The 19,749-nt window shown below is 33.1% G+C and overlaps 1 protein-coding gene across 1 annotated transcript in view; it reads right to left on the reverse strand.

Moving 5' to 3' along the window:
- The window catches only part of MTHFD2L (methylenetetrahydrofolate dehydrogenase (NADP+ dependent) 2 like), a 127,206-nt gene that overhangs the window by 68,545 nt on the left and 38,912 nt on the right, over nucleotides 1–19,749 (reverse strand). The window contains exons 5-6 of the mRNA XM_023505699.2: nucleotides 17,150–17,257; nucleotides 10,788–10,880 (exon numbers count right to left, since the gene is read on the reverse strand). Coding sequence (XP_023361467.2) covers nucleotides 10,788–10,880; nucleotides 17,150–17,257 — 201 coding nt within the window. The remainder of the gene's footprint in view (nucleotides 1–10,787; nucleotides 10,881–17,149; nucleotides 17,258–19,749) is intronic.

The following is a 19,749-nucleotide window of genomic DNA, read 5'->3' on the forward strand; positions in this document are numbered from 1 at the left end:
GTTGGTCCCAAAACAATGACAGTGAAAACTTTATTGGGAACAGCGCCTTTTGACAGAAGTTTTCCAGGTTGATTATGATAATAATAATGGAGAAAAAAAAAAGAACATTTTAGATGAGATTTTTTGCTCTGTATAATGGAGATAATAAGAATATCCCACAAATTGTTCTACTGAATCGTCCATTTTCTCTACTAAATATAGCAGTGTACCTCATTAAAGGGTTGAGCCTTAAAATTCTATGGCCATGATTATGAATCTACTTTTCTTAAACTGGAGGGGACAAGAACTTAACTAGTCATTTTGGGGCATTCTGAGAATGAACTAAATCCTATACTTCCTAATTAAGTTGGGCAGAAAGTTTTTGGGAGAAGGTTTAGAGATTGATGTTTGAAAGAAGTGGAGATAATCCTCTTTGGTCCTGAAGATTGGTAGCACTTTCCATTTGATTAAAGACTTTCCCTAATTTCATAGGAATAAAATGTTAAATGAAAGAAGCCAAGTTTAAAGTGTATTTTGTACTCTGTTTTCTATTATCTGTGTTTTACCAAATTCAACATTTGCCTCAAAAATCAGCAATAAAAGACATGTCCAAAATATATGAGGAACGGACACAAATATACATATATATATATATATATATATATATATATATATACATATATACATATATTTTGGACATAAGTCTTTTATATATATAAGAACAAGAGACATTTCCCAGAAGATAAGTGGTCAGAAGAGACAAACAAGCAAATTTCAAAAGGAAAAATGTAATTTATCAGCAATCACAGAAACAAAAATGCTTGAAGCATTCTTACTAAGAAATGCTAATTAATACAACTTTGGAGTTTTCTCTTGCATTCAAAAAACTTGTAAAATCACAAAAGAGGAAAACAATAAATATTGGGGGGGGTACTGTGTAAATGAATTAATATTAATACACTGTTGATGTTACTGTGATTTGACCCAAATGTTCTGGAAAACAATTTGGAATTATAGTAAATTATATATGCCTTTAACTCAACAGTGACCCTACTATATAAAATCTAAGAAGTCAAGGCAGAAAGAAAGTACTCATAAATATTTTAGCATCTTTAGTGGGAATGGGGTATAGAGCTGGAAGGAAAGTAGATACCTGTTCACTAGAAAGTGGCTGACTGTATTATGGCATATGAATATAAAGGAATATTACTGTCCCCACATAAAATGATGAACATGAAATCTAAAGAAACAGATTTATATAAATAAAAAGCAAAACAAATCAAGTAGAACTAAGTCCATTTTAATGATAATGACAATTATATAAAAGAAACAACATTGATAAACTTCAGAACTTAGAGTCATGCAGAGACTTATTGTGACTTCTAAAAATGATGGTGATGTATGTTTTCTGCCTCTCAGCAAAGGAGATAGACTATGTGTATAGAAAGAACAGTGCACTTTAACTGGATTTGTTGGCTGTGAATATTTATTATGAGGAAAAATTCTATGGGGGTGGCAGGCATTGGGAAGTGACAGTTATGTAACAATAAGAAAGGATCAACTCTAAAACATTTTAAGAGAAAAAAGTTAAATATTACTTTGGCAACTATGTGGAAGATGGATTGGTGAGGGAAAAGACTAAAGACAAATTAGAGGGCCATAACAATCTGTTTAGATGGCAATCCATTCCAAAGAGTCAGCATTTCTCTTTGTTATCAGCAAAATGTAGCAGGAAGAGAAATTCCATTTAAAATAAATACAGACAGTATAAAGGTTTGGAAATCTACTTGCCAAGATACACAAAGTAACTATGTGAACACAATTATAAAATATGCTTTAAAAAAGAAAAAAAAGTACCTATAAAAAACCAAGGGCCAACATTATCTGTAATGGGGATAATAATAATGCCTTTCCAATGGGATCAGGAATAAAGCAAGGAAGTTTATCATTACTATTGTCATTTAGTAACTAGAAAGTGCTAGAAGGGATAGTTATAGAAATGACAGGAAAAATTGAAGAAATAAATTTGGGCAAAAAGAAAAAATATATATCATTTCTTCCACATGATGGTTTACTTAGAGAACCCTAGGGAATCAGTTAAAACACCAATTGAAACAACATGAGCAAGACTGTAGGACATAAATTAAACCAACACATATTAGATTGATTCCACCACAAATTTAAGTTTGGCACTCTATCTCCTTTACTTACTATCTCCATATTCTGCAATATGAAGGAACCTCAGAATTCCATAGCAAACATTCTTGGGGATAAAAAAGGCGAATAGACTAATGGTTTCATTAATACAGGGCATTTACCATTGAGAAAGCTACCTTGATCAGCACAATAGTTTTTATAAATGCAATAGTCTATTTAAATAGACTTTATAGTTTCAAGGAGTTTCTTAAAGCATTGAAACGTTTGATTTGCCTGGGATCAAACAGAGAACATGTAACAGGCTTGAATGCAAGTCTTAGTGACTTTGATGCTGGTACTCTATCTACTTCGCAGTCCTGCCTCTTAAGTCTTCTTCAATAACCTCAAATCATAGGATCAGGTTCTCTCATTTCACAGATGAGGAAACTGGGGGCTAAGAGGTGTGAAGCTGTTCATTTATGGTTATAAAGTTAGTGGCAAGATTTGAAACCAGCTTTTCTAAATGCATGTTTTTTATCCTATACTCCCCTGAAGTTTTCTTAAACATTAGTCATTTTAAATCATTCCAAAGAAAAAATGGCAATTTTGGATGAATTTGAGTACCTCAAAGAAAGATTTTTCCCATTCTTTTGATCCTCTGATAGTTTTCAGTAAATGATCTTAAATTTTATTCTCTTCTCTCCACCTCCTTCCATATGAGCCAATTCAAAATATTTCATCATGACATTCTTCATTGTCATCTCCTAGGCATTTTATCAATCTCCCAGAAACATCACAGTACTCCTCTTATTCTTTTTTTTTTTATTTCTCCCAGATGGTATTGCTTCCATTTATGCTAACAATCAAGTTAGGACAATGATTCATTCCTGCCTGTTTCAATTATGACATTTGAAATTATGATTTCCCTGTCTCATTCCTAAATCTTTTTGTTTATTTCTCACATATTTACACAGTGGCTTATTTTGGGGGGGAGCTATAGCTTTGTAACTACAGACTCTCCAAAGCAGGGGTCCTCAAACTTTTTAAATAGGAATCAGTTCACTGTCCCTCAGACTGTTGGAGGGCCTGACTATAGTAAAAACAAAAACTTTATTTTGTGGGCCTTTAAATAAAAAAACTTCATAGCCCTGGGTGAGGGGGAACAATCGTCCTCAGCTGTCACATCTGGCCGGCAGGCTATAGTTTGAGGACCCCTGCTCCAAAGTAACACTTCTCCTAATCTCTCATTCCCACCTCATCCCCATCCATACAACCCTAGGAGATTTAATCTCAACATTCAAATAAGCTCAAGGTTGTATAGGCCAGTCTGCTGATTGAAACATGTATACCAGTCTCACCCCTCTATAACCATTTAAAGACTAATCCCTCCCTGCCTTTGAACCTCGGGTAGGGCCAGGGACTATCCACATATCCAAGAATCCCCCCACACACTTCTTATTCAGGGAATGATAAATCAGTAGCACCCCTGCTAATATGAAGGCTATGACAATTCCTGTAGCTCCTTTCAGCATTCTTGTGATTGATTCCCAGGCTACCCAAGAAGTCGCATTCCATTTTAGTTACCACTCTCAGCTCCCTCACATCCTTACATAACAGTGTCCCTCTCAAACTCTGCCCATCCTCTCCCTTTACCACCATTTCTCAGCAAACTCTCTCCTCCTTTGAGGTTCACTTCAGCTAGATATGTTACTTAACCCAGATCCTGACTACTGTGCTCTATTGGCCGCTATGCCTTTTTTCCACCTTTCTCAAAGAATTCCATAACCTTTCAATCTTCCTCTTTTTTGGATGCTTGAATTTACAGTTGTTTTTTTTTTCCTTCAAATTCCTATGCTTCCTAGATCATCCACCTCCTCAACTCCCATGTGTATCTTATTCCACTATAGTTCCATATAAGTATGGCAATTCAGGGGTATGCTGGAAGCAGCTCTGTCTGATCACTAAATTTTCAATATAAGCATCATACCCCAGAAATTGGCAAATGATCAAATAGAGCTTGACTTATTGTTATATTGATTGTCTAAGCTTAAGAAAGAAATGGAATAAATATTAATAATGCAGATTAAACTTGAAAGTGTTTTATAAATTTGGGGTTTGTTTGGGTTTTTGTTTCACTTGTTTTTATTTTTGTTGTCGTTATTGTTTTGGAGAGCCTGTCCTTAAGCATTTCTCTAGAATACCACTGATCACACCCTAGGTCTTACCATCACACAAGTATCTACATCCATTATTCATAATGTTGAAGTTCCTTTAACAACAACTTTCTGCCCTTCCATTTCCCCTAAAGCTTATCCCTCATAAATCTATTATCTGTCCTTAGTGCAATCCCTAGTCTCCACTCCTACCAGCTTTCCCTGCTTTGACCGCTTTTCTGGCCTTTCTTTCCTCCTTTCAGAAATTTAAAATATAAAATTAAAAAATAAAATATAAATTAATTCAACTTTTCACTGCCCTTTATGTCCCTGCCCATTGGTCCTAAGACCACTTGTGTCTTTCCAAATTCTACCTTCTCCACTGTCCAACAGTGGATGAAGTAAGTCTCACAACTTGCTTAATCCAACTGCAGATTTATTTTATTTAATCTTACCTGGGTCCTTCCCTCCTGCTGCATATTGATCCTTTTCATTTTTTTCCCATTGATTCTTTAGCACATTCTCCTCAACAAATGTTCCAACTCCTCTCCCTTATATCATTCATTTTACATGATCTCTACTCTTCCTCTTGGCAGAGAACCTCACCAAACTCTGTACTCCAGATCTTCTCATTGTCGTTCCTGGCAGTCAGATCCCTTATTTAGTTTCAGAGGAAAAGGGAGTCCTTCTTGCAAACATACTAATCTTTTGCTTATGTCCCCAATCTCATCTTCCTTCTCCTCCAATATGTTCCCCTCTAATCTCCCTCACTTGTCCCTAATTTGCTTATCTTCTGGATCCTTCATTACCATTATATAAATCTATCCTGATTAACTCCCATTAAGACCACAAGAAAAAAAGTGTGCTTGATCCTACCATTCTTTCAAATTATAATTCTATGTATCTCAACCTTTTCACAGTTCAACACCTGGGCAATGCTCCTAAACTCACCCATTCCACTTATTTCTCAACCCTTTGCAAACTGGTTTCTAGCCTCATAATCTAACTGAGGCTACTATTTCTCAGCCCACTAGCAATGATTTGCCACATCTAATGATCTTTTCTCAGTCTTTATTCTTATTGACTGCTCCAAAGCATTTGCCAGTGTTGACCACTTCCTCCTAGTCATTTTTCTTTTTCTAATCAACAGCCTTTGTTTTATATTATCTTCATTTCCAAATGATTCCTTTTCCTTTCCCTGTCCATGAAACATCCTTAGTATTAAATATTTGAAAAGAAAGAGAAAAAAATGTGATTTGTTCAATCCTTTTTCCCCCTGTATTTTTCCTAGAAAGAGAAAACCGTATATAACAGAACAAAAAAAAAAAAAAAATGAGAATTGATACTCAATGAACTAAAAAGCATTTATTAAGTATTTAGTATATGTCAAGCTCTGGGCATATACATGCATACATGTATGTATGCATGTATATGCCCAGAGCTTGACACATATATATGTAAACATACATATGTATGTATGTGTATACTCACATTATATATGTGTATATATATTTAGTATATGTTGTATTTTATATATCATATACACAATATATAATATATCATGTTAAACATAATATAATATTAACTGTGTACATATGTAGAACACATAAAGATACATATTATTTGTATGTGCACATATGTGTCAAAAATTTCATGTGTTTATATATAAATATGTAAAACAGATATACATGTAATATGTATATTATACATGTCTATATTATTTATATGAACATACATTATTATATGAGGTGGGTGGGTGGTATAGTTGAGTGCCAGACCTGAACTCAGAAAGTCGTTGTTTAGTCATTTCAGTCATGTCCATTTCTTTGTGACCCCATTTGGAGTTTTCTTGGCAAAGATACTAAAATAGTTTGCCATCATCATTTGCCATTTAATTTTTCAGAACTCAAATCTGGCCTTGGACACTTATTAGCTGTATGACCCTGATTGTCTCAGTTTACTCTTCTGCAAAATGAGCTGGAGAAGGAAATGGCAAACATCTTTAGTATCTTTGCCAAGAAAATTCCAAATGGGGTCACAAAGAGTTGGGCATAACTGAAGTGACTAAAGAACAAAAATTATATATATATATATATATATATATACATATATATATATACATATATGTTTATATTATATACATATACACATACATGCATATGTGTAAATAAATCATATGCATATTAGTTGTGTGCACATATACACATATAATATGTATAATGTATAAAATGTGTGTATGCGTGTATATATGTATATACATTAAGGTAAGCTTTGAAAGAAACTAAGAGGCAGGAGAGAAGCAGGAGTGATTTCAGGCATGGGGAAAAGTCAAGGCAAAGGTAGGGAGAAGACCAGTTTGGCTGGAATATAGAATGTATAAAGGGGAGAGACATGCAATAAGGTTAAGGCCAGTTGAAAAGGCCTTCTATCAAACAGAGGATCCTGGCAGGCTTTTACATTAATCCATATCTGAAAAGATAAAATTCATTAGGTTTAAATATAGTCCCACTTCTTGGATTCAAATAATCAATTTTACAAATATAAGTGGGAGAGTCCTAATCAGAGAGCAGTTTGTTTGAAATATATTTGGAGGGTTGGCTAGATTGCAAGCTTAATTGGAGTCAGCAGAGTATAGAAGTAAAAAAGAAAAAAAGCTGCTTTATATAGACCGAAGTTGAACTATTATCCACCTTTGGGCTAAATAATTTTTAAGTGTAAAAACAAGTGGAAAGAGAAATTAGGCCATTTATAGACTATAAAGTGAACAATGAATGTTTAAAAATCCTCTAGCCCACAATTTCATCCACTAGTAATTCATCAGATTTTCTAATCTTTGTTTACATCAAAAGAATACTAAGAAAGGGGATCTAACAATCTACTTATTTTGTCGAATTTCTCAAATTTTCTTTGCGAATGGTCTTTTCCCTCATTGGTGGAATGTATTAGATGGCTCTCTTCCAGAATTTTCTGTCTTCTTTTATCCTTAGTCATGGTCTTTGTTTAGGGACAAAGGAATACAACTGGTTTCTATCATCTTCATACAAAATATCTTGGGGCCAAGATTAAGAGGAAGGTATGTAGCCACTATTCTACACATCTAATTAGTGCCCTCTGGTGGTAGGAATATGTCAAGGTCAAAGCACCCTGTATCTTTTATCAAGGTGGTTTCCATGGAGAGAATTGATTTGGGCTCACAGAGTTTTTGCAACTAAAAGGGATCTTAGAGATTAATTCCTACCTTTGGTACTCTAGAGTATCAGAGACATTTTATAATAGTCCAAGAGCACTGATTCTTATATTTGTTAAAGTGTGTGGTTATCTTATTATTTTATTTTTTTAATCACAGATGCAGACCCACTCCTAGAATACTATAATTTCAAATGGGAAATATAAAATTTATTGTAGGATTACAAAAGAACTCTAAGTATAATTAAAATGCTGAAAAATAGATGTGGGATTGAAAGTATTACTTGACAGATGATTTTTCCTCTTTTATTATGATATCCATGCTGCATCTATAGATTCAAGTTTTTCTATTCTGTCAATTATTTCTTCTGCGAAAGATATAAATTCTGCTTTCATAATTTCTATTTTTCTTTTAAATGATTTAGGAACATTCTGCTATGGCTTTATGCTCCTCTGAGCATCTATAGGATCTTCTCTTTCATCAGATTCTGATTCATTTTCCTTAGTCTTGTATTCTTATTCATTGATATCTAAACTCTTTCCCCTAACCTAAAAGTCAAATTTCCATCCGTAATTAATATCTTCTCTATTGATTTATTTACTTATGTTCAAGAACTTAAATTGCGTTTTCTTCTTACCAAAATCTTTGCTCTTTCTCTCACCTTATTTTCTTCTATTGCTCACTTTCTGACTTCCTCCCTATAAGTCTATTTGACTTCAAAGTTTCAAAGTATCTTAGCTTCTCCCATCCTTAATGATTTATGGTTTATCATCATTACTCTGCACCCCATGCAACTTTGGGAGAAAAGAACTAACTTCAATTGGATACTGGATACTTCCCCTTAGCCTTAGTAAAGTGCTGCTCCTCCTCCCCACATATGTTCTGTCTCTACTCCTTCTGATCGTCAGTTTTCTTGCTAAGTGCCAGGTAGTGCTGCCATGTTGCCATCACCTTTAATAAAATAATAACTTTAAATAACAAAGATTAAGAACTGTGTAAGCACACTACATTTCATCACCACCACCACTGCTGTCCCTTTCCATTATCTCTTTAGGAATTTATTTTATTTATTTATTATATTACATTATTTTATTATTTATTACATTTATTTATTTTTATTTATTGGGAATTTAGGCTAAAGTCCTTGGTCCAATCTTAGTGAAAAACAATTTTTATCTATCTTTAATATGAATTTCAAGTACTTTGCATTAACTTAGAAGTAAACCAACTATAAATAGGTCAATCTGGCCTGCCACCTGTTTCTGAACAGCCTGCAATATGACATTGTTTTAAATTGTTGAAAAGTACTAAAAGGCTAATATTTTATAATACATGAAAAATTATATGAAATTCACATTTCAGTATCCATAAGTAACCATGATCATTCACTTATGAATTTTCTTGGATTGCTTTTCACCCTACAGTGGCAGAGCTGAGTAGCTACAATAGAGACTATACAACATTCTCATCCTTACCTACTGCTGGTCAGCATACTACAAATTGCAGTGACAGTTATAACATTTTCATTGTCAGGTATCACCACCATGAGATTTTACTTTTTTATTACCAAAATATACCCAATATGTCAAAATAAAAAAAGACAAAAAAATTATTATGATTTTTTAAACTCAGGAGAGAGATTAGAAAAATAGTACTTGTATGTAAAACCTATACTAAAAAAGCTAAATCAATTCAATGCACACTAATATTTGAATCCCATTTCTGGTGATTTCAAGAGTTAAAACAAAAAGCAATATCTCCATTTCCCCCCAAAAAAAAAAACTTGCAGCAGAAGTATTTTCAAATTACAATTCCAGAAATGTTTTTTTAGATCTCAATACCAAAAAAAACCCCCTATATTTCATAACATATTTTAACTGTACAATTAGGACATTTTTGCCTAGTCTTCAACTGGAAGTGATTAATGTGCCATATAATGACATACTAAAAGCAAATATTAAAAAAAAGAATCTAAATAGAATTCTATGTGTAAATGCCTTCCAAGTAACGAATATGTGTGATTAAAATAGATGTTCAAGGATTGGTAGCAATACTTGGCAGTACTTACCAGTGTGAAAAGATATTTTCAAATATGAAATTCAAACTCTGTACTTAGTGACACAGTGGGTAGAGTACTGGAATGGGGTCAAGAAGAATTAAGATCAATTCCATTTACAGTCACTTACCAGCTGTGGGACCCAAAGCAAGTAATTTGACCTGATTGCCTCAGTTTCCTCATGTATAAAACGGAAATAATAAATAATACCTACCCCACAAGATTTTTGTGAGGATTAAATGAGGTAATATTTATCAAAGTGTTTAGCACAGTGTTTGTTACATAGTGCTACAAAAATGTCAGCTATTAATATTATTATAGAAATCTCATCACATAGTGGATCAACAGGTAAATATTTACAATTGATTTTGATGATAGGGAACACCAACCTTGAGTGCTGGTTAAGTGAAATGTCTCTCCCCCACCCAGAAAAAAACTATAATTAATAGACATCTAGTATTAAAAAAAAATGGTGCTTAATTACTATTACATTTTGAATTTTACCAATATTTTTTACAAATAATTTTTATTTTTTCATCAATAAAATTATACCTATATAAAACCCTTAATTTTTCCTCTTGGCCAGCAAAGCCTAAAATATTTACTATCTGGTTATTTATCAAAAAGTTTTCTGACCCCTACATTATGTTCCTTCCCCATCCCCATCTCCAACCAAAAGTCTAACCGTTTTTTTTCTGAGAAAATTGGGTGAATGTTCAGAGAGGAACTCTATTCCTTGAGGTTGCATGTAAGATGGTGATTATACACACATATACATATAGGCCAAAGGTCCTTTTGGTAAATGTATTTAAGAGCAAATTCTTCTGCTTCTAGACCTTAAGTAGATCAGACTAAGACAAGGAAGAAGATTTTGATGACTTCAGGAATTGGTAAAAAAAAAAAAAAAAAAAAAAACTCTTGGGTTCACCTAGCACCACATTAAAGGAAGAATCAGTGGAAGGAGTGCTCAAGAGGAAATTTAGGGGAAAGATTCTTTAGGTATTTTAACATTTTAAATAATTATTGTTATTCTGAGACTATTACTCAGTTTTGACCAGGCAATTGTGCCTACAATTTAAGAATATTTTAAATGGTAATTCTAAAATGGCTTGTGAGAAAAAAGTTTTTAAAAACAGGATGAATTTCTATCCTTTTGAATTATTTCCCTATATAAGAAGAAAATTCTTGGAACTAGTTTTATTTAAATTAATAGGATAGTTTCCACCAAACTCATGCTCCAAATTCAAAGTATAGAATTTTCTTCCATTGGACTTACCTGCAGCTACTATGATAATATCAGCTAGTTGTGTATGAATCTTGAGCTGCTCTTCTGGTGTATATCTATGAGTTATTGTTACTGTTGCATCACCTGAAATAAATGTATAATATTCCCATTAATATTTACTAAATTGTGGCAACCACATCTTTAATCCTTATGGAGAGAGGCAACATAGTTTAGAGGATTAAGAATAGCAACTGAAGTAAGAAAAATTGGTTTCATATCTAGGCCCTTTTCAGATGTGCAACCCTAGGTAAATCAATTGACTCTTCAATCTTTCTTCAAGTTCTAAATCTACAATCCTATAACTACAGGAAAATAAAAGATAATATGTGAGAGTGAGAGAGTGTTTTGCTTAAAATCAGGAAAACCTGGATTTAAATCCACCTCTCATACTTAATTAGTTCTGTTTCCACTGAACAAGTTATTTAACAACTCCTAGCCTCAGTTTCCTCATCTGTTTTGTTGTTGAGTCATTTTTCAGTCATGTCCAACTCTTCCTGAACTCATTTTGAGATTTTCTTGGCAGAGAGAAAAAAGAGGTTTGCCATTTCCTTCTCCAGCTTCTAGATGAAAAAAACCAAGGCACATATGGTTAAGTTACTTGCTCAGGGTCACACAAATGATGTGTCTAAAATCAAATTTAAACTTTAGCTTTTTAGACTCTAGGAGCAGTGCTCTAACCATTTTAGTTGCCCTTTTCCTCACCTGTAAAAGGGTAATAAAAATATTTGTAATAAGCACTTCATAGAGTTATGTGGCTAAAGTGAGACAAAGAATATAAAGTACTTTTCAAAATGTAAAATGTTTTATTACTTCATTATATTTTAACTATACATAATCTAACACAGTCAGTAATGACATACTATATATGTATTATAGATAGATATGGATGTGAATATGAATATGGATATATAGGGATATGGACACAGATATATCAATTATTATTCAAAGCTTCTTTGGAAATGACTATTCCACTCTTGTTCTTTACAGTAGACAAAAGAAATGAAGATACTCAGCTCCAAGCCAGGAAAAACTACCCAATTATCATTTTGAAAGAAGAAATGTAATCAGATGGTTGCTATAAGGAGACAAGAATCATTGAAGTCCCTAATATATCCATATTGTTCTCATACATAAAGGCACAGTTAATACCAACACAACCATAGCAAGGGATGAAAGAACATATGAAATGGGAGACACTTTTCTGCTGATGATCTATTACTGCTAAAGTCATTAATAAAGGATAAGAAAATTCATTCAATATTTATATTTTGGGGTGAGGGAGGAGAATTTTAACTTCTGCCACTGAACTGACTATATGCAGAGGCAGCTAGATGGAGCTCAGAGGTACAGTGACTAGAGTGCTGGACTTGGAGTTAGGAAGACTTAATTCAAATATGACCTCAGACACTCCCTATCTTTGCATTTATGGGCAAGTTACTTAAGGTCTGCCTGCTTCAGTTTCCTCAAGTATAAAATAAGAAAAATAACAGCAACTACCTTCTAAGTTTGTTGTGAGGATCAAATGAGATACTATTTGGAAAGTACTTTGCAAAGCATAAAGTGTGATATAAATGCCTGACACTGTTGTAGTTGTTATTAATATTAGTGCATTAAATCATTTGGCTTTCTCTGTCTTATTACCCCACTTCTACATTCCATAAGGCAGGGGTTGTATCTTATAAAATTTCCAAAAAATTCATAATGCTTAGCAAATGAACTTGGGAAATTTGATGCATTTTTGATGATGCTGCTGATAATGGTGAACATGCAGAGAAGAAAAATAAGACCCATTTACAGAGGACTTTAAATTTCATCAAATGATTTCCTTACCAAAGCCCTATGACATATACATAGTATAAGAATGATGATTTCCCACTTTACAAGCATTTGCCTTGTACCTACTATGGGCCAGGCCCCCTAGGAAATGTTGGGGGGAAAAAAGAGACAAAAGACAATCCCTTCCCTTGAGGTGCTCAAGCAACTTTACACAAATAAGATATAGACAAGACAAATTAATCCACAGATGGAAGGCACTAACAGTAAAGATTTTAAGAAAGACCTCCAGTAGAAGAGGGGATTTTCTATGGCACTTAAAGGAAGCTCCCCTTTTCAAGTCTCATCTGTGACAGCAGAGAATGAGGAGTTAGACTCCCTGCCCAGTTCAAAATTCTTCTGCTCACAATGAGAAGAAACCTGTGACCTGTTCTTATCTGTCCTGAGACATTTCTATGGGAAGTCCTTCTTACATCAGCTCAGAGATTTTACTGTCAACATTTCCCCCTGCACCAACCCTAATTCCTGCTATTTCTAGGGGTTTCAGGAAGTAAAAATTAACTCTCGATGGAAAAAAAAAGATTGGGGACCTATCCCTAAATTAACTGGAATTCAAGCTGTCTTTTTTAAAAAGTGCTTTTGGCTTTAAGACAAAAACTGGAAGAACACTAAGTCAACTTATGATGTCTGGAGATTTTTCTGGTGAAGAAATCAGCATCCTGAACTGATTATGGACAGATCAAACTTTGCTGATGTCATTTCTCTAAGTTTCAAATTGAATAAAGTTAATCCAACTTCAAGAACTCTATTAGTAATAAATGAATATTTACTGCATATAATTACTGCTCAGGCAGAACTGAAATTTCTAAGCCTGCTCTCAGCAATTCATTATGTTAATAGTATATGTCACCACCCTCTGAAGAACTCTGACAGAGGTGAAACACCCTTGGTTTACCTCATATGTAAAACAGTGGCTTTGTTTCTAGCAACAGAAATTAAATTGTACTCTCTTTAATAGCCTCTTTACTATATAAGAGCATTTCTCATCCCCCGACAATGTAATCATAGTAGCCTATTTGTGCAGATACAATAAAGGCAGGTCCCATTTTCCCTAATAGGTATCAAAATAGGATTTTTTTCCTTTTCTTTGATAAGTCATCACCATGGATCTAGATGAGAATATTTTTAAAATTGAGGCAGAAAACAGATAGAAAAATAGGTTTAAAAAAAGAAAAGAAGGAAGGAAGGGAGAGAGAGAGGGAGGAAAGGAGAGAAGAAAAGAGGAAATGATGAAAGAAAGAAGAAAGGGAGGAAAAGAGGAAATAACGAAGGAGGGAAAAAAGAAGGGAAGGAGGAAGGGAAGGAGAAAAGAGGGAAAGAAGGAAGGAAGAGAAGAAGGGAGAAGGGTATTTATTTATTAAAGACTTATTCCTCTATGCCAGGTATTATGCTACATGGAAGATACAAATACAATTTTAAAAAACTATCTCCCTCCCCCAAAAAGGAACATCCCTTTGTTTTCAAAAAGTCTACATTCCATGAGAAAATTAATTGGAAAAAGAAAGCTAGAAGAAGGTGAAAGTGTGCAGGAAAAGACTGAGGTGGTCTACTTCTAGGTAAATTAAGGTAAAAAGCTCACCTATCAGAGCTGAAGATATTAGGCATGGAGAGCTATCCAAACATGGATTGGGATGCTTCGAGAGAAAGACCACATTATTCGAGATTTTTTGCCAATCACTAGATGCTTGAGGATGTTACAATTCAGTTATAGACTGAACTATATATAGCTCTGAGATTTCATCTAACTGAGATTCTGTGAATCCCATCTTTTATATACTCTTTAATTAAATGACCATAGATAAATTATTAACCAAAGCCCCATTTTCTTCATCTGTAAAACAAGGATAATAGCATCTATAGTACCTATCTTAGACAATTGGTATGTGTTACATTGGAAAGAGAAAGAGAGACAGACAGAGACAGAGACAGAGAGATACAGAGACAGAGACAAATAAATAGAAAGATGGATGGATGGATAGATAGATAGGTAAGATAGATAGAAAGCAGACAGATATTAAAGTAATGCTTATGAATACCAGTTATGATCTTCATATCATTATTAAATGGATAAAATAAAATATTGAGGGTGGGAAAACTGATTTTAAGATTTGTATGGTCCTGGAAGGATATAACTCACCATTCCACAAATATCCACTGGGCCTTGGCTCATTTTATTCCTCCTAATTAGCATGCTTTCTTCCCATTTCCATTTCTGCCTTTTGAAAATTCGTGTACAATTTAAGTCCAGCTCATAAAGTCATGGATATGTTTCTAAATACCAGTTTTATCATCCCTTGCTAGATTATAAACTACTTGAGAACAAGAATTGTATCTAATTTATTGTTGTAGCTCCCCATAGCTTAGCAAGGAGAATTTGCTATGAACCTGATAAATGTTTCTGGAATGAATTTTTTCTATTTGAAATAAACTTAAGCACTATGAGTAAAGAATTATCAATTGGGGGGGGGTGCTGAAGAGAAAACTTTTATAAGTTTAGTGTAAAAGTTTAGTGTAAATAACCATCCACCTAAATCCAGGCTGTCCCAAAAATCTCAGTGCAAAAATGTTAAGATATTAAAGCTCCACTAAAATTGTGGGGAGGTCTTATGTAAATTAGTCATTAGTCATTATATTTGATGAGATGAAGAGCATCAATGTAATCTAGAAATATGCAATGAAATTAAAAACCATCAGAAAGCCCCATTCAAAATACCCTCATTCTTCCAGTCACTTTCCTGAGGAACCCCTTTTGGAGTAACTTAAAATAGGATTTTATATTATCATTGTCACACACACACACACACATGTGTGTGTGTGCATGCATGTGTATATATGTATATATATATGTACACATACACATAAGCACTTATATATTCATTATATAAGTGTGTATGTGTATTTGCATATATAATATACACATATATGCATGAGTACTTGCATAAATATATATATATAAATACATACAGATATATTATATATACATGTATGCATTTAAGCACTCACATATATGTGCATATGCATGTAGGTGGGTATAAATGAATGTGTATTATAGTACCCACACATATACATGTGCACATGTATGTAGCTATGTGTCTATGTATGATATATACACGTATACATTTAGGTGCTCACATGCAAAGGTATGTGTAGATAGGTATGTATGTATAGCATATCTATGCATACACTTAAATATTTACACAATACATACATATATAGGTATGTTGTATATATGTGTATTATATATAACATATATATGTATATGTGCGCACATATACATGTAAACATATATAATATGTATGTACATTTAAGTAGGATATATATGTGTGTGTATGTATATGCATGTGTATATAGGTATATGTGCATATCTAGTGGTAAGAGTCAGATTCTGAAGCCCAAACACAGAAAACAGGACTGGATTTGGAGTTTGGAGATCTGAGAACTTGAATCCAGCTCAGTTGTCTAATGTATGGGACCGAGCAAGTCATTTAACTTCTTTGTGCTATAATTTCTTTATCAACAGGCTATAACTAATAAGAGCTACATCAGAGAAATCACAGAAATGTTGGCCATATCTCTATTATCACAAGACAGTCATTCCATCTTCTGTCTTCGTACACAGCTGTCAACCACCCTGTCTGGAATGCATTCCCTCTCACCTCTGGCTCTTGTCATTTTTAGCTTCCTCCCAAGCTCAACTCAGAGGGAATCTGGGAAAATTACATTTCCCTACTTCCCAAGTGTTAGTGTTCTTCCCACTCAACTTGAAATAATTTTGTATTTATTTTGAATAAATGATAAAGCACTATTAGGTGTCTACTATTTATAAAACATTAAGCTAGATGCTGGAAATAGTATTACAAAAAGGAGATGGTCTTTTCCCTGAAAAAGTTTAGATTTTAATACAAAAAACAACGCACAGACTTTGAACAGACTTGAAATGAAGGTCTGGATTTGCTCTCAACTAGCTGTGTGACACTAGGATATCAATTCATCTCTCCAAACTTCAATTTTCACATCTGTAAAATGGGTCTTAACTGTTCTACCAACTTGATAAGGGTCAATAACATGTATAAAGGATTTTTAACTGTTGTTCTTAGTTGTATCTGATTTTTGGTTGCCCTCATTTGAAATTTTTTTGGCAAAGATGTTAGAGTAGTTTGCTATTTCCTCCAGCTCTTTTTACTGATGAGAAAACTGAGGCAAATGAGGTTAAGTGATTGCTCAGACCATACAATTAGGAAGTATCTGAAGTCAGATTTAAACTCAGGAAAATGAGTCATCCTGACTACAGGACCAGCACTCTATCTATTATGCCCTTGAGCTGAGATTTATAACTGTAAGGCATTCTATAAATTTATTATTCATCCTATATTTGAATGAGTCTACAACCCCCTCCAAAAAAAGAAATAAATTAAAACATTAAGATCATATAAGGAAACAAGAATGTAATTTTACTTTTTTATATCAAGTCTACTTTGAAAAAAAATGAGATTACTTGAATAGAATAATGGGGGACATACCTCCAGGTCTTTCATGTTCTCCATCAGTGTGTAAAAGCATAGTAATAGGCATTCCTACATTCTTGGATCTTCCAACCACAACCACGTTTTTCCCAAATGTTTTGATTCCTTAAAATACAGAGTTTTATTTGAATGTAGAAAAAGTACTGAGAAGCAATTTAAATAGCTAAAAGGTCAAATAAAATAGTCCTCCAAAATGTAAATTAAAGTATTACTCTGTGATCTAAAGACATAAATTAAATAATTCCTCTCTGACTCATTTATAATGTAACATTTATTCTATTTGTTTACATTTATTTGAATGCAACTAGGTTAAATTAGCCCATCTCAGGATTTCTCACTTTGCTTAAAAAGAACCATTAATGTTATATTTAATCATTGTGATGTATTTGGAAAATTGTATTTTGGGGGCTTATACGTGAATTATACTGCACAAACCAAAAAATTGACCTACATTATGCCTTCAATGATCTCAATTATATTGAACCCAAACCTATGTAAGGAGAGGAAAAAACCAAACTCCTAAAGGGAATATTTGACACAATGTCCAAGCATTTAAGCTCTTAGCTTTAATGATCCTGATTATCTGTGTAACTTAACCTCTCTGGCCTTCACTTTACTCAAGTCTAAAATATGTAGGTTGAGCAACACGATCTCTATAGTTTTTTCCAACTCTAAAATTCTAAGAATCTATGACTTTTCCCCAGAAAACTTTGTTATTCTTACATTATAGAATAGTGTTTAGGAGAAGGCTAGATACCTTCAGAAACTGGAACACAGAGAAATGTCAAAAGGGAAATAAGAAAATCAAGGAAATCCCCAAATACTCTGGGACCACTTAGACCAGAGGTAAACAAATTGTCCTAGTATAAGCAATAATAGAATTAAAACAAAGAGTAACAGTTGACATTCACAATGATAATCCTAAATTATAAAACCAATTTTGTTTCTAAGCAGGCATATATAACACATTGTGGGGAGAAAGTATCTAAAATTTTGAAATAACTTTAGATATTTGGAAAAATCATGTGGAGAACTTCATTCTCAAGGATATAAACAGCTGCTTGAAAGTGCAGAGATAGAGCATTGAACTTGTCAGAAAATCCTGAATTCAAATGCAGCCTAGCTGTGTGACTCTGAACAAGTCATTTAAACTTTTTGGGTCTTAGTTTCCTCATCTGTAAAATGAAATTAATAATAACACCCACTCCTCACTTATTATAAGAACTAAATGAGATAATACTTGTAAAGTGCTTTGCAAATTTTAAAGAACTATATAACTACATAGTTATTGCTATGTGAGATGATAGAATTTAGAGGTGGAAGAGACCCCCTAGAATTTTTTTTAGCTAAGTTGCCTTTCTTTTAGGTATTAAAAGATGAATACCACTAGATGTTAACTTCCTAAGGCTATAGCATATATAAAGGATGCAAATCCAAGTCTTTTCTACACTTCAATCTTCTACCCCTTAATAAAAGAAACAAGAGAAGAGAGTACAAAAGTAAAGAACAACTGTCTATGTGGCCTATATTTTCTATGTATTATTTATATTTTTCTATATATTTTTCATTATTCTAAGGCATACTTTTTAGTCATCATGTTGAATGTTTGGGAAAAAATTCTGCTGGGAAAATAATTGCAGCTTATGTACAACATCTGTTGAAGAGGATGAAGAAGATAAATTCTCTAAGAACTAAATAAGATTCTACAAATCAAATTAACATATACTTCAAAAATGATAATTTCAGAGCAAAAGTGAGGTGAAAACTACTTGGAAAATGTAGCTCAAAGTATACACAGATGATACATAATAAATAGATACACAGATAGATGACAAATAGGTAGATGATAAATGGATAGATAGGTAGATAGATAGATATATAGATAGATAGATGACTAACGAGTTGTAGCTTGTACAAAAATCTGATGTCCACATAACACAAAAAATTTCAAGAAGAAATTTAGGAGACTTTGGACATGGTAAATAGCTGAATAATATGCTAAAAATGAAATACATTAATGAAAAATATTATTGATGAGAGAATGATTTTTTATATAGTCTGTCTGTGTATGATCAGACTTATTAGGAAAAGATCAAAGCAATCTCAGAAGATTACAAAAGAAATGGCAAGCAATTAAAATAACTCTGACCTATTTAAATATATTATTTATTAATGCGGAAAAATTGGTAATCAATATTCATAAGGAAATAAATCATAAATAAACAAGAAGATCAAAAGATCCTAGAAATTGCCTCAGCCAGCAAATACTTGATTTTTTTTTTTTAACAAATGGAAATACATGGCAGCCAAGGGCAATTGTATGTAGTATATAAATATAAAGTATATTGGATGGGAATGAAATAAGTTTATGAGTACTATTGTATCATGAATTTGCAGCAAGTTTGGTAAAAAGAGCCAATTAACTTGGATGAACCTGAAGACATTGAAGGGTATAACTGGGATGAGGACAAATATGTGAAATACAGAGATCCATCAAGATTTCTATGACAAACTATTCTTCTATCAATGGCATCTAAATAATAACATTTCCACTCTAACAGTGCCTGTAAGAGAAAGTAAAAATGGCACTGAAAATT

Source organism: Sarcophilus harrisii, chromosome 6 (genome assembly GCF_902635505.1).
Source record: "Sarcophilus harrisii chromosome 6, mSarHar1.11, whole genome shotgun sequence".
Classification (NCBI taxonomy): domain Eukaryota; kingdom Metazoa; phylum Chordata; class Mammalia; order Dasyuromorphia; family Dasyuridae; genus Sarcophilus; species Sarcophilus harrisii.